This window comes from Alligator sinensis, unplaced genomic scaffold, assembly GCF_000455745.1.
Source record: "Alligator sinensis unplaced genomic scaffold, ASM45574v1 scaffold1177_1, whole genome shotgun sequence".
Lineage (NCBI taxonomy): Eukaryota > Metazoa > Chordata > Crocodylia > Alligatoridae > Alligator > Alligator sinensis.
In genome coordinates, this window is record NW_005842120.1 from 736,700 (window position 1) to 752,484 (window position 15,785).

A 15,785-nucleotide genomic window follows, 5' to 3' on the forward strand; every position below is an offset into this window, starting at 1 on the left:
CTCATCTACAGAAACATCATCATAGTTTTCTGAAAAGGGTTCAAGCAGTTCTGCTTCATCATGAAGGTTGGCGGGGTTTAGCTCTTCTTGGCTGTTGCAGATCAGAAACATGGATTTTCACACACAGAAAAAAACTAACCAACACTAATAACAGTAATTTTGTTTCATTCCATTTTGATTTCAAATAAAGTAGCATGTCACAGACTTCCAAAGATATCAGATATACTTAGAATTACAAATACTGATGTACATTTCAAATGTTGTGTATTGTGATTTATAAACTTACTGCTTGAGAGCAATTCCTATGCATATGATCTAGTCTTTTAGTATTTTCTTTACTAGGATGCTCGTTCTAAATAAAAACTTTCAGATACATCAGTAACATTTTTCTCTATTTTAAGAATACCAAATTTTGTGCATCATCTTTATTTCACAGTAATTTGACAGTGAAGTGTCTTCTAAATAAAGCACTGTAAGAAAACATCACTAGCACCTGTCTGTATTTTAAGGGGAGTTAAAACCATTAATGTTAATTGTCTTTTATTTGTCTGTTGTTTAAACTATCGTTTTCTCTTATTACCTTCTTTTTCCAGTTAAAACTGAGTTTAAATATTTTTTCACAGCCATTTGCTTTCTAAAACGGCTGTAGTTGTCAGTAAACACAGCATCAGAGTGGCGTTTTACAGGCATCTGTTCATCCAGGAGGTTGTTGCTTTTTAAACATAAAAGGAAATAGAAATTACTGCATGAATTCAATTTGAAAAGGTGAATATTTTAAAATAAACTATGCAAGTTTCTTCATGTTGTTTATCTAAATAACCATTCTCATTTCAATTATTGTTTACTGTTTCAAAACTCACGGAAACTCCATAATTTTATTTTCCTAAAAAAAAAAATGTGTTTAAGTAAATAGCATCATCCCTAATTTCCAGTCCATACAACTGAAATACAGAACATCCAGGTATTGCTAATCAGATGTTAAAAATCCACATAAACATAAATGCTTCTACCTAACATGTCTTACTAACCTAACTCGTTTTCCAATAAGTGATTCCAGATATTTTCTTGCAGAAAGTTGACCCAAGAGTTTGCTGTAGCCACTGGTGAAAAGTCCATCAGCATGTCGGGTATTTCTGAAATGGTTGAAAAAAGAAGTCCGCAGTAAAAACAATGCTCTTCATGTTAGATGTAACTGCATAGGAGAGGGCAGTATTTTAATTTTATAAGCATATTATTTTTTAAATAGTTTTATTCTTTTTTATATATTATATGAAAAACTTATTGTATTGAAATCCTTCAGGTTGGTCATTAAATGTTTTATTTTAGCCCATCTATGGACAGTCACAGTATTCCTGGCAGAATGGCCATATAATCAATAAAACATCTGCAGATGCCCCTACTGCTGATATTATGCATTATTTTTAGACTTCATTCTTTCTTTCACATATCTGAATCACTTGGAAAGTTTGTAGAGATAAGTTTGAGAAGAAGAGTTCCCAATGTTGGTGTCATTCAAGCAATGCATCATCATTTTCATTTAGGTCAGTAAAAATTCTCACCTATCCATAGCTCTGGATACATCCAAATAATATTTGTCATGTTCAGGCAGAGTATTTTGCAAAATGTCAGTTTCAGCTTTTAATGAACCTTGGGGTTGATCAGGTTCATTTGCTCCATCAAATGGCATTCTGTTTCCCAGTCTATTGGAGAAGAAAATATAGTGAGTAATTGTAAATTGAGGATATTTAGTACTATCGGTGTCAATGCAATTTGCATGCAGGCTTGTGTGTGTCAAAACATATACACATCTCCCATGGATTTTAAAGTAGGCTGGACAAAATGGTAGAAATACTTTTAAGGGAATTATCCTGCACTGTATGATGACACAGAGCCTGCCATAACAGTTCTCTGCATCTTAACTTATATGATCCTTGACTATATATAATATGATATTTTTTTATGTTCTCGTTAAACAAAATTTAATAACACCAGACAATCAATGATAAGTCAAGGAGTGACTGTAAATCTTTTAATGACAGCAATTGCAATGTGCAGTAGTATATGAATTATATAAATTATGAATGAAATTCCTCCCTGCACAATAGGACACTATAAGACCTATGCTCAACTTAGGTTCCATTAAAATTTAAATATATATATATTTAAATGCAATTGTAGTGGTATCAAGACTTCTGTGCACATTCTCTGTGGAGAAAATGAAATTTTACCCTGGAGAAGTGCAACTTAAATATGGGAGGTAATCATATATCTAAATACTAATTTTGTTCTTTTTTTGGTGGATTTTCTAATAAATTTTCACAACATCCCACTGATCATAATGAATTTTGTTTCATAATGTGCCTTAATCACTACTCTGTTCAAATCATATTCATATTCCAAATTTTCTCCCACAAACTTTTTTTTCCTTAATGCTGACAACATTCCTCCCACAACAGAGGCATACAAGATCTCACATATTATTGAGGAGAGCATAATTGCATTGCAGTGGTAGAATATTACTACTATATTCTATAGAAAGTGATAGTTTCCTGTTTCTATGAAAAACTACCATGTATCATGATGTAAAAATTCATGCGCAGGCTGAGGAAAGATTCATAGTATTGTATTGGCTTATTCATTATGTATTAATTATACCTACTGAACTACTCACATGAGTAATTCATGTATGATTTAACTGCATTCAGCCAGCATTCATATACATATATTTCATAAAACAAGCAGAAGTATTTAGATGTGAAATAAGCACATTCAATTAAGAAATTTAAAAATTAATGTGTGCGCTCTGTTCCTGTGCTATATTTCTTTGTATCAATCCCTACATATTTCTCAGGTAAATAAGGAAATTCAAATTATTGCAATTGATTTAATCTAATCTGGAAAATAATAAACATTTAAACAATTCAATGAATGTAATAAGTTGGGTTTTTTCAAAATGGGAAACGGAGGGGAAATATACATAGGTGGAGATTTCCTCTGCCTACTGAGTATCCTAATTCGTTGCACTTTGAATACCTTTAAGTTTGCTACATATCTGAAAAGAAGTGCTGGAACCAGTCCAGCTGTTTTGGTAGGGATGCTATCTAGAAGAGCTGAAACTTAATATTTTTGTTGGGCCAGTAGTCTCTACAAGAGCATACTTTAATCGGTGACTTTTTAAATATCCTACCATTTTTTTTGTTTGCAGTAATCATTTCCAAAGAGTTGTTGGAGGGGAAATTTTTGGTATGACCTTAAAATAATTTGGAAAGTAGTTAATCAACATCCACCAATGATATGAGTACTGGTTGAAAAAAGGACCACATTATTTACTGGTGTTCTTGAGCAGCATATGAAGAAGGGTGTTGCCTTCCTTAAACTCCCTTTAACTTTTACACTAATTTCAAAAATAAGTTGTTGTCCATATAATTTGTTCTAATGCTAAAAAGGTTTATCTTTATTGATGCTATTTCTACCACTGTTAGTGTATTCAATCATTATTAGTCACTTAATGTCATGTTGATTCAAGTCATAGGTACTGTCAAGTCTTAGACTGAGTTTAAACAACAAATACAGTAAACAGATATGCTAATGATTGTAACTAGTAAGTTTGTTCCCGTTACTCATTTGCAAATTCATATGGTAAAGAAGCAAGGTGCATTAACTAGAGGTTGCCTAAGCTAGAATAGAACTTACCTCATAGCTGAGAATGTCCCCAAAGGAGGTAATGTCAGTGCCCGTGAACAGAGAACGCTGAAGAGTGTAATGGACACAAGAAGCTGAGAGCTACTTCTATGTTCCATCTTTTTAGACCTGTGTTAGTGAATAGAAGACAGTAAAAACCTCCTATCACCACTGGTTTCCTATAAGAAATAAAGAGGACCATTTATGAGATACTTTTCTGGTTCTGTGAGGGATTTCATGAGTAAATTTCTACTATGGTGTATACTTTTTAACTCAACTTTATTGTGCCAAAATACTACCCCTTAAATTGTGATGAAATCTCTCTTATTTCTCTGGCCTGAAACTCAGACTAACAAAACTGCTTTATATCTGCCTTATAATTCCTGTTCTTAGATAAAGACAGAAGATAAAGAAGAGATGTTTTATTGAAAACCAGTAGCATTAGTGAAGAACATGGTGCCAACATAAATTTGTTTGATTCACAGAATGATGAAGTGACCTTGTTAATTACTAACATGGCTCCTCTAGTTTTGTGCTCTGTTAGGAAAACATAGTACTGGATTACTTGACTTGTAGTGTAATAACCAAAAAGTATGATGACAATCAAATATTTTGACATAGAGTCAAAGGTTCTTAGGCTACAGTTTCTAAATACCACCACAGAAGAGAAGTTTCCTTCATTTCAAGCAAGATAACATCAAAAGGAAACAAGTAGGAAGTGGAGAATGTCATGAAAAGAAGCATTAAATTAATTTAAATTTTAATGTTAATTTAAAAAGAGCATGCATTTTTTTGAGCTTGGAAATTGTCCTCAAGTGGACATTTTTTTAGAGTTCAATATCCCACCACTTCCCTCTTTACCCCTCTTTCATTCCAGAACAGAAAATAGCTGATTGAGTGAGAAAGAGAAATCGACTTGATTTAGATATCAGGGAAGTAAAGTAGGAAACAACTGGCTTTAAAAGGGACCGAAGTAACCAAGGTGTGACCATTGCAGGTAAGAGAGAAACCACTAACGTGCACCTGCCTGCAAGAGTATGGACAGACACGAGAGCAAGCCCAAGGTTCATTAAAATCTGAAACTGACAGTTTGCAAAATGCTCTGCCTGATCATAACTATCAACAAAATATTATACTTAGTTCTTTCTTTCACACATATTATTCATTCCTCACCCGGCAACAGAAAGTCAGCTAACTAGAGAATGCACCCGGGAAAGGGAGAAGGACTGCGAGCAAGATGGTTAGAGAAGGAAGGAATGCCTAGGCACTGGTAGCATCCCCACTTACTAGGTGTTCAGAAAGTTTTTAGAGCCTAGATGGTTTGCATTTCTCTTAGCAAGTGGGGCTTCCCCTCCACTGGAAGAAGAGTTTCAAAGGTTTTAAAGGAGGAAGGGAGAAAGCTACTCCCTTTGTTTACTCACAGCGCAGGGAGCCCGTGCTCTGCCTCTGGGAAGCGGGGAACTCTCCAAGGTGCTGAATCCCTGGCGGCGGCGGGGGTCGGACTGTGGACAGCCTGGGTGCGTGGCCGGGGCTCCCGCTGCTCTGGAGGTCTCCAGCCCTTCTTCTGAGGCTGATGCCTGCCCTCCCCTTCAGCACGCTCTGGCCAGCCCATCCAACCGCCTCATTTTATAGGGTTTATACATAGGAGCACGTTTCTGCTTCAGAAACAGCGATCACGTTACTTGAGAGACGTCACTATTCCCAAGGGGATGAATGGAAATCCGTGATCGCTTTGTCCAGGACACTCAGAGAGTGGGGAGAAGTTTATATTTAATTCATGGACAGCAGCGTCCCCTGTTTTTACGGATTTATATTAATGAGTGGTTTTTGCAGTGAATAAGACTGGCTTGACAGGGGACTTCCGTTTCTTAAAACAGGTGATGGCTTTGCACGTCCTGCCTTCGTTGAATTCAGGAGGGTTGCAAAGCAGAGGTGCACAGCAGGAACGGGGAGCTGTTGACAGGGCAGGGGGACGAGGTGGGAGGAAGGGGGACAGCGATTGCTGACATTCCCCCCCCCCCGAATTTCTGGTTAATCAGAGATGCTTCCGTCCAGCTCTGTGTCACAGGGGGTCCAAGTCACTGCTGTAAAAGTTTTGATGTAAACTAAAGGTCCCACTGAGCTTGCATAGAACTTGCATAGAGCTTGCATTGGTATTTGAAAGCAGTGCAGAGCCTTCAGGAGATGCTTCCACTTTTTTACACTAAATCCCGTTATGTCTATGTGTAATATATATGGACACACACACACACATATATGTATATACACGTTGCTTCCTGCTCCATAAAATGCACAACGGGATTTACAGTAAAAAAGTGAAAGCAGTGCACACACACACACACACACACACACACACATATCTGGTCACTTCTCACTGTTTAACTCGAAAGTATTAGGACCTGCCAAGCCTTTTTTTCCCAAGATCCTACTCTCACCCAGAAAGGAAGGAAGGAGAATATTTTTCATAGATAAATGTATTGAAGATCTATCTATCTGTCTATCTATCTATCTGTCTATCTATCTATCTATGCTCTAGGCTACAGCTGTGAATCACCATGCTTCACAGAGCTAGGAAGCATCCTACAGCTGGGCAGGCTTCCCATGTAAACCTCAATGGAAGGTTTTCAAGCACTGTATATGGATTAAAAGGGACATGGTTTGGTTTGGTTTTGTTGTTTTTAAACTTTCAGTCTGCCAAGTGATCACATTTCTGGGACAGTGAAATGTTTGCCATTAGCTTTCTTGTTTAAAATTGATTTGCTTACTCAGGCAAAGTCATCAGGGGGTTACAAGGTGTAAGAGAGGGGTGTTATAAACACTAAATGCAGAGAAAGGTAAGATCCTAAGCACCCTGAATTGAGGACAGGTGGATTCCTAAAATAAAGCCTCTCTGCTCCATTTAACTGAAAGGGAAAGTGCTCAGCAATGGAAAAGGTCATCTTTGTCCCTCCGTTGAATCCACAGCACTAAGAATGGAGCTGCTGCCATGAAAAGTAGCTAAGCCTTTAGTTTGATCAGAGTTCCCAACTTTTGCTGGAGCAGTTGACTTGCAGGGGGGGAAACAAAAAAACATTATGGCAGATTGCAATGAGCAAGGGCAGTTTGTATGCAATACTAGTTTAAGATTTTCACAACTGTGGAAATTTTCACATGTACTTGCTTTGCTTCTCTCATTTAAGATTTAAGTAATGAATTTCTCAAAAAAGCCACATCAAGACATTTGCAGTAGAAGACTGTTATCCAATTCTGCTTCAGCTTTCTTGGGCCTAGTCCTCCCCACCTCTGTCTACATCTAAAACAAGTATGCACTGTACCAAATCAGTGCAAGAGATTTCACCATTTCCTCTTATAATAAGTTTGTCATGCTTCTCCATTTCATGTATTACTAAGGTTGTACAGGCCCAACGGTGTATTATGTGATCCTTAATCACATCTTCTAATTCAATTGCATAAAAATTAAGTGAATTAAATTCAAAAACGCCTGGAAATTTGTTTCTCAGATGACAGCTGTGACTTAAACCAGAGTTCCTGCAGTGGCCTAATTCCAGGAAATTTTCCCCTTGTTGCTACATAACTGGAGGTCAGACAAGCAGTTCTGCTCTGGAATGGTAAGATGAGCATACATAACACTTTTCCACCTAAGTCTTCATATGTTTTTTCCTCCTCTTAACCACCACTCCCCAGTTTCAGCAAGTGGTGTGCTATCAGCTGGAGTTGGTAAGCTAAAAAAGACTTAAGAAAAGATGGTGCTGTAAATTATCATTGAAAGTAAAATAGAGGGTAAAAGTTTAAAAGCAGTAACTGATTAACTAAAAGAAAGGAAGTTGATGTGCTGGATTGTGAATTTACAAGGAAGATCCATCCAGTGTTGCCTAGCAATTTTGTACAAAGGCATGGGAGTGTAAAGGTTATGTTACACGGCTTCCTGGTCTTTGTCTAGCATATTCTCCGTGAAAAGAAAAATAAAGTTTTACAATTATTAGGTAGCAAAAGCATGCAACTTTGTTAGTTTCAGAAATGCTCCAACTCAAGCTGTGTGGAGAGAGCACCACCTAGATGCTAAAGCTCCTCACTGTGTGCTGCCTTAATGTAAAATTACTTGCCAGCAAAATCAGCATCAAAAGTGAATGTCCTTCCTCTCTTTTGTAAAGGATCCAGCTCAAAGATCACTTGGCTCTACAAGGAAGAGAAATACTTAGTCTAAATACAGAAAAAAAGTTTCTCATAAATTTGAGCAGAATATTGAGCAATGTTAGAAATCCTATCATTTAGGTCTTTTTCCCCAGACAAGCCTGAGCAAGGTTTGAAATTTGGCTTGTCTGGAAATGACCTCACCATCTCTTTATGTGCAACTAAATCTATACTTTGAATTAGAATGGCCAGCTATTTTGGGGGGTAGGAGGTTAGGAATTTCCTAGTTTATTGGTTACATTTAATTTTTTTAAATAAGAAACTTTTTGCCTGATACAGCTATTTCATATGTATAAAATGTGCTGAAACTACCAACCTAAAAATCTTACATTTTGTAGAAATGACCTTCCATTTTTTTTTCCATATTTATCACACCTTTCTGTAGGATCACAGGATCACAGGAATATAAGGCTGGAAGGGAGCTCAGGAGGTCATCTAATCCAGCCTCCGACGCAGGGCAGAATCATCCCTGAATAAACCATCCCAGCCAAGTGTCTGGCTTATCTTCTCCTCAAAACTTCCAAGGATGGAAATTATACAATTTCTCTAGGTAGTCTGTTCCAATGTTTGACCACCCTCACTGTCAGAAGGTTCTTCCTAATCTCCAACCTGTTTTTTTATGGGGATGATGGATGGACAAGAAAATAAAAAGGCGGGGAATACGTTTAGTAAGAAAAACAGTGCCATATCCTAGTCTTGATAAAAAGAACAAAAAAGAAAGAGAAAGATTTCAGGGCTTTCATATTACCTAAGAGAAAAAACACTTTTCCTGGTCATAAGCCCTATTTCAGGAAGTAGTCCTGGTGTATAGTGCCCTCAATGAGTGTGTTCACACATACTAAATTAACTTAAAATAAGGCAATTTAGCTAACTTGGCTTAAGTAAAGCCATGTCAGAGCATACACACATACAGCTCCTTGACATAGTGGCAGCCACCTCATAAGCTAAGTCGACTTAACTATTACAACTCAAGATAATACACCTCAAAGGTATATTATCTTGGGCTGTATGTAAGTCAACACTGTTCCACATATGTGTGTATGCTCTGACAGTTAAGTCAATTTATAAAAGTTAAGCTGGCTTTTAACTGTCAAAAAGTTAGTACATTGGGTATGCACCTAATGTGCTGTTCTCTCTTACTAATAGGAGGCCATGGTCCAATGGATGAGTTTGACCCCCTGACCTATACCATTAATCACAGTATAGGAATTGTTTGTGTATGCCTAAACCCTTTGGTACTTAGCATGTAGGGCAAAGGGCATGTGGAAACAAGTGTGTAGTCAACTGTCCATTAGTGGTGTGCAAAGCAGGCCCTATTCGATTTAGATTCGGATTCGGCCCGAATCTGGGACAATGATTCAATTCATTGATTTGGATCATTGTTCCTGATTCAATTTGGTTGAATCTGAAAAGATTCAATGCTGATTTGGAGAATCGGTGATTTGGACATAGACACAGCTTTAAATGTTTTTTCTACATACCTCTAGGTCCCAGCACAGATCATGAATGCTGCAATACTGGGGTGGATGGAGTGTCCCACAGGAGCACAGGGGCACCACATGCTCAGTGGCAAACCCGGAAATGAACCAGAAGTACTTACGGTCCACTTCCAGGTCCACCAGGAGCGCACTGGGGGGCCTCCCCACACCCCCTCCTGGGCTCAGATATTGGCTGCAGGGGAACCCCGGGTGCCCCCCCAGATCCAGTAGGCACCAGTCGCTGAGCTGGGCAGTGGGAGGGTCACCTACGCACTACCCAGCAGATCCAGAAGTGGGCCAGACGTGCTTCCGGTTCACTTCCGGGTCTGCTGCCAAGTGTGCTGGGGAGCCTCCCCTGCTTCTGTGGCACCCCAGCACTGCAGCATTCACAAGCCACCTCCTACTTAGAGGTATGTAGAAAAAACATTTAAAGCTGTGTCTATGTCCAAATCGCCGAATCTTTCCAAATCTCTCCAAATCGATTTGGAGGGTTCCAATTTGATTAGGAGAGATTAAAGGGTCCTCTGATTCAATCCAGATTTGGAGATTTGGCCACCAAATTGGGCCGAATCTCTGCCAAATCAAATCAGGGACTGAAGCTTTGCACAGCCCTACTGTCTGTCATTCCTATCAAAACAAACAAATAAAACTTGTATTTCCATCCCCACAGGTCTCATCCAAAGGCTTATTCTGACGTACTTGCTAACACTTCCAAACCCCATTTTCTACTATTGGATAATCCTTTTTCTCCTAGCCAGCAACTTCTTGAACTACCCAACAACTTTCACTACTTAATACTTCAGTCTAACTACTTAGAATGATTTCTAAAACCTCAACATCCAGTAGTAGAGCAGTAGTACTGCTCTCATCATAAAGATGGAACTTTTTTTCCTGGTCTGATGGGCAACACCAATTAATGCCTGATTTGCCCACTATTTGAGGGCTGTAAATGTCAACCTACAGCAAAAGAGAAAAATATATATTTGGTGCTCTTTAAAGCAATATTGCCATCAGAATAAGTATGTATTTCCTCCTCATTCAGCTGCTCCACCATTCTTCCATCTAAAATCATTTCAATTTACCTCAAAAATATATGACTTCAACATGCTAAATTGTTTAGTATCAATTATCTGTTTTCCTCTAATGCAAAGCACAGGCTTTGTCATCTTATGAAAATGTTAAGGCTTTCTAAGCAAGTGAAGTTATACCTCTCTATGAAATATTCCACTTCTTGTATGAAGAACCTATGAGACTTAGGTTCACTTTAAGACTTTTTAGGATCTACCAACATGTATAAGTTTAGAAGCAAATGTTCAGAAATAGCTTCAAACTACCATCCCTACATTTCTCTATGCTGTGGCTCTTTTTCAGCTCCCTAACTCAGTAAAAGGGGAAAACCTGAAGAATCTCCTTTATTCCCTACTCATTATAAAATAAATATCACAGTACCATTCAGAGTCCTTTTCACTATCCACAGCTCAGGAAGGAGAGGGAAATGGTGGCAGCTGCTATGCATACAAGTATTTTCAGACCAGGTTTACCCTCCTGCTCCTTTTCTGTGCTGAATGAAAGAAAGGTGTACCAGAGAATTTGGTTCATTTGCTCATTGATGTCTCGCAACACAAAACCTTGAATGTGGGAGTGTGAATTTTGTGCAAGAAAACTACCTGATTTACATGTATAATTTTCCTGGCACATAAGCCTCCTTTACATGAAGCCAATATATTTCTGTATTCCTAGTAAGTGCCCTTATTATGGCAGTGTCTAGAACCTAGTAAGAGCAGGTACATCGTCTTATAAGTGTATAAAGGTTCACACTGGATGGGTATGAGGGATTGTGTCCAACTCCAGCATAGGATGGCCATCTAAACTGACCACATTTGAATTCTAGTTTCAAGAATAATCAGAATAATTTTGAAATGAAGTCTGAATGAATGTAGATCATGTGAAGGTGGCTCAAAAAATAAACTGGGGGGGGCAGGGGGCAGTAAAGAAGCTGAATGAGTGAAGTTATATAAAATAAAGCACGTAAGAGAAAAGTTGAAAACTGAGAATCTGAAACTTCTGAGCCTTTACATGAAACTTCTTGGTCCAGAGGAGGAGGATTTTAATTGTAGGAATTGTAAGCATGACAGGAAAAGCTGGTGACACCTACATCACACAGAGACATAAGCAAAGAAGATGGATCAATCCTCACGTTCAGCTTTGCACTGACTGAGTTAATGCTGAGAGCATTAACTTCATGAGGAAATACTCCCAGTTAGGACCCTGGGAGCAATTCATTCTATGCATTTCATTATCTATGAGGGAATCCCATGAAACACATGGGGAAACATATATATATATATATATAATCAATGTTACGGAAGCACCAGCTGTGTTGTGCTCACTAAGCAGCACTAAGCAACAGTTTAAAAGCGATAGTGGAAATTAATTAGAAGATATTTCAGTTTCAAGTGACTACAACTGTTGTTTTCATGTAAAGACTGCTGAAGGTAATGTGTTGGTGAAATTGTCTATGAGGTTGTCTAATTCTAATATACGTTAATTTGGTTGAGAAAATTCATATATGTATTTACCCTTCTTAAAGAAAGTAGAATATATCAAACTATTCCTTTATCCCATGAATACATCTAATTTGAACTTATTCTTTTACTATTAATATTATATTAGTATGTTTGTACAATGTGCATGGACAAAAGTTCTAAGAAATGGTACCATTTAGTTTGAATCTGCAAGTCATTGAAAGAAACAATAAACACCTAGATCTTTTGTAACTGGCTTCTTGGCTGATAAATCAATGGCTCATTATCCTTTTTTGTCCCAGGTAAAGCATTAGGAATGTTCTAATGAACATGGTACTGCAATCAATATATTCCACTTTATTCACTTCACATAAATAAATCCAGTCCTAATTGGATTCTAAAAGATTTTTGAGACAACAAAAAGAGAAAAGAAAAGGTAGATTTAGTTACAAATATAAAAAAAAGAGAAAGTAAGACACACACCAGGAATAATGACAATGATTGCATATGTATCTTTATACTTTCTGGGGTTTTTTTAAATCAAAGGTACAAAAGAATGACAAGCTGCATTTATATGAGATGCTTAATTTCACATTAGCATAGTGTGACAGCTGAAATTATGTCTGTGTGATAAAGGTGCTTGCTGAAGGCTCTATGAAGATTATATCAAGCGTTTTTCTGTATTTGTTTAGATATTAAGCTATATGTTGTTGCTAAAAGCCTAATTAAAGTTTAAGATGTAGTGATGCCTTGTATAAAGTAAGGCCTAGTAAATTTAGCAAAGCCTTAAAGTAGTAAGGCCCTGTGGCATAGTTAAAATTACCTTATCAAAGAAATGCAAGGCTTGTACTGCTAATTGGTCAGTCTAAGGACAGTTGAAGTAAAAGGAATCTGAGTGGTCGTTCGTTATCAGTATCATTCAGAAGCTATAAATGAGCTGGAATATTTGGAAACCATTCAGAAGGAAGAGACAGCTCTGTAAAATAATTAGTTAGCTGTTGCCTGGATCAGTGGGCCCATGGACCCCGAGGAGCCCAAGGACTGCATTCCAGGGTCCTTCCCAGTACCCCTTTGGACAGTGTCATTCAGGGATGCCTGACTTCGCTGAACTTTGTGGAAAGAAAAGCTTGCTGTGTATCAGGCATCAGAGGGGACTGACGATAAGTTGCCGACGCTAATTGCTTTTGCCTGTCATTGTTTGTTTTGTTACAACGCATAGTTGTGTTTTTGTTAAGTCAATAAATCTCTCTTACCTTTCTACCCCCGACCATACTCTCAATCCCGAACCCTCCGCAGGCAGCTGGGACAGCACAGTTTACTGTAAAGTAAGCATGTGTGTCTACACACACATATGCTGATTATACAGTAAACCTCCCTAATCCTGAGTAAATTTGCTACCTGAAAATGCAAGTACCAAATTTACTCAATATTAGTAATGGTGCAGTAGTGCTCATGTAGACACCGGACTGGGAGCAAAATCTGCTCCCTGTCAGCCATCCACCATGGGGTGGGAGATAGCTCCCTGCCTCCTGTAGCTGCCTGCTGCCGGGTCAGGCTCCGACACAGGATCACAGGTGGGGACTATGTCCTCCTGCCCTGGCAGCAGGGGGCTCCCAGCCCCCCACATCACTATCAGGATCAGGGAGTGGGGGGCTGGGAGAGCCTTATCTCCCAGTACCTGCCCCATGGTCATGGAGCTGGCACTGGAAGCTCCCTGCTGGCAGAAACAGAGGATCCTATTCCCCACCCATCACCCCCCCACTCATGGAGCTGGGTGGGAAACAAGTTCCCCAACCTGTTCTGATCTTTTCAAGTCCCCTGCCCCTGATTGGGGAGCCAAGGGCAGGAGCTCCCTGCTGCTGGGGCAGGGGGACATTGTCACCACCCTGCCAGAAGGCAGCCTGGTGCTCCCTGCCAGCCCCTGGACTAGCACCCAGGGGGAGCCTTGAGCTCTCCCCAGTGGTGTCAGGGGACCATTGCAGGGCTGCAGGAAACTTGGTCCAAAGAGCAGCAAATCTGCTCCCTAATCCCCACATGTGTACACACCTGCATGAAAGTACTTACTCCAGAGTAGTTTACACCAGAATAAATTTAGGCCAGATCAAATGCATGAGAAGACATGCCCATAGAGTCCTTAATATAACTAATGAAATCATCAGTATTCAAAGAATACACAATCAATGAAGTGTTTCTACTTCCATGAGCTACTAATTTTGAAAATGTATTAATTATGGTTTAGTGAGCCAAAGCCCTAAATCTTGGACATCTTCAAACCTTGAAAAAGTCCATATGCTAATTGTATCAAAACTGTGATCTGAACAGAACTGATCAACATCTGAATTATGTTCCTTCAGGACTTTGATCAGTGATTCAGTTACACCGGTACATTAGAAGTTGTGTCCATGACATCCTTTTCTCCCATGATATAGCTAAATATAGCTATAGTTTATATGTTGGAGGCACTGGGTCCCTGGATGATAGAAAAGCAAAAGAAATGCAAGCAAATACAAAGGGATTCATGGGCACAGAGAACTCAGTAGCAGACCTCAAGTGCCCTCCCCTTAATCCCCTCCAAAGAACAAAGCTGGAGAGGGAGGTTCCTAACTGCTCCATTTTACTAGAAGCAGGACCTGAAAAGGGCAAAGCTCATGACACAGTCTACTCCTTCCAGCAAAGTGGAATTATGTAAAGAAGACAGTTACTGCTACTTTACCTTAGGAGACAACCACTAAGCACTTAGCATCAGAGAAAAACTCTGCCAGACAAAAGGTGTGTCAGTAACCAGACAAAAGCTGACATAGGCATCAGATAAGGGTATGTGGAGCAAAAAAATTGGATTTACAGGAAATGAAATAAAAATAAACTGTAATAAACTCAGTATTTTATTCCTCCCACAAGTTATAATCACAGAGACCACTGCATATGAGTTCATGCTGAAGAACAGAACATTTACGTTGTGCTTGCTGGTTACATTGATGGACTTTTCTGGTTTTATAGTCCAACAAAACAGAGGTGAGTTTAAAGGCCAGGTTCTCACCATTGCTCAAAAATGGGTTCCCATTTAATAAACCACTTGGGGACCTTCCCTTCTTCAGGAGAGTTTCCCTGATTTCTTACACTCCTAGTTGCTTCTGGGGATTCATGATGCTGTTTTGAGTCATTGGCCCAAATATGATTACTTCAGTACTCATATGTGCACGGGAATTGATCAGGTATGACAGAGCCATCTTTGTGCCAGAGCTAGAATCATTCAACTTCTCTTTCCTTCATTCTGCTTCCCTCAGTTAATTCAGGACTCCCTGGAACTTTTTCTGTAAAACTGATGTCCAGGAGTAACCTCATTCCACTCCTTCCAATCATGGTATACCTTTAGCAGAGAGAAGCTTAGGGAAGCTCCACAAACCCTTTTCTCCTGCCAGTGCTCACTTCACTGGACTTCCTCTTACGGCTTGAGATCATGTGACATTCAGAAGAAACCAGGTACAAGAAAACATCTAAAGGGATGACATCACCTCTAATGAGGTTTCTTAATCTTATTTCAAATACTAGAGTAAAAAAATGGTCAGGCAGGACACTGATTATTCACTGAGGGTCCAATCATGAGTCTTCTTAGTGTTTGTCTACATTGCAGAAGTAGTGGGACCAAGGGACCAGAATATACTCCATGTGCTCATGCCCATTAGTGTGCTCCAAATCCAAAAGCCCTAGCCAGGTTACTCCAAGCTCATTCCCACCAGTCACTTTCAGGCATACCAGAGTTCAAGTCATAAGAACAGGTGCAAAAGGATAAGCCAAGAGTAATCTCACCACACTAAACTTCTGGGTTTAGAGTGTGCCTCAGGTTGTGAGTGGGTGTAGAGTGCCTAAGCTCTTAAGTGGCAGGACTTGCTGTGGTTGGGGTATAGAAAAA

General features: G+C 39.1%; 1 protein-coding gene across 1 annotated transcript; it reads right to left on the minus strand.

The window, feature by feature from the left end:
• VIP (vasoactive intestinal peptide) lies at positions 1-3,805 on the minus strand (the record flags this gene model as incomplete). The annotated part of the gene is made up of 5 exons (XM_014520467.2): positions 3,694-3,805; positions 1,560-1,700; positions 1,029-1,133; positions 581-712; positions 1-91 (listed from the first exon to the last, which is right to left on the minus strand). Coding segments are annotated over exons 1-5 (576 nt in total), but the record flags the coding sequence as incomplete, so codon positions are not given.
• Positions 3,806-15,785: the final 11,980 nt, after the last annotated feature.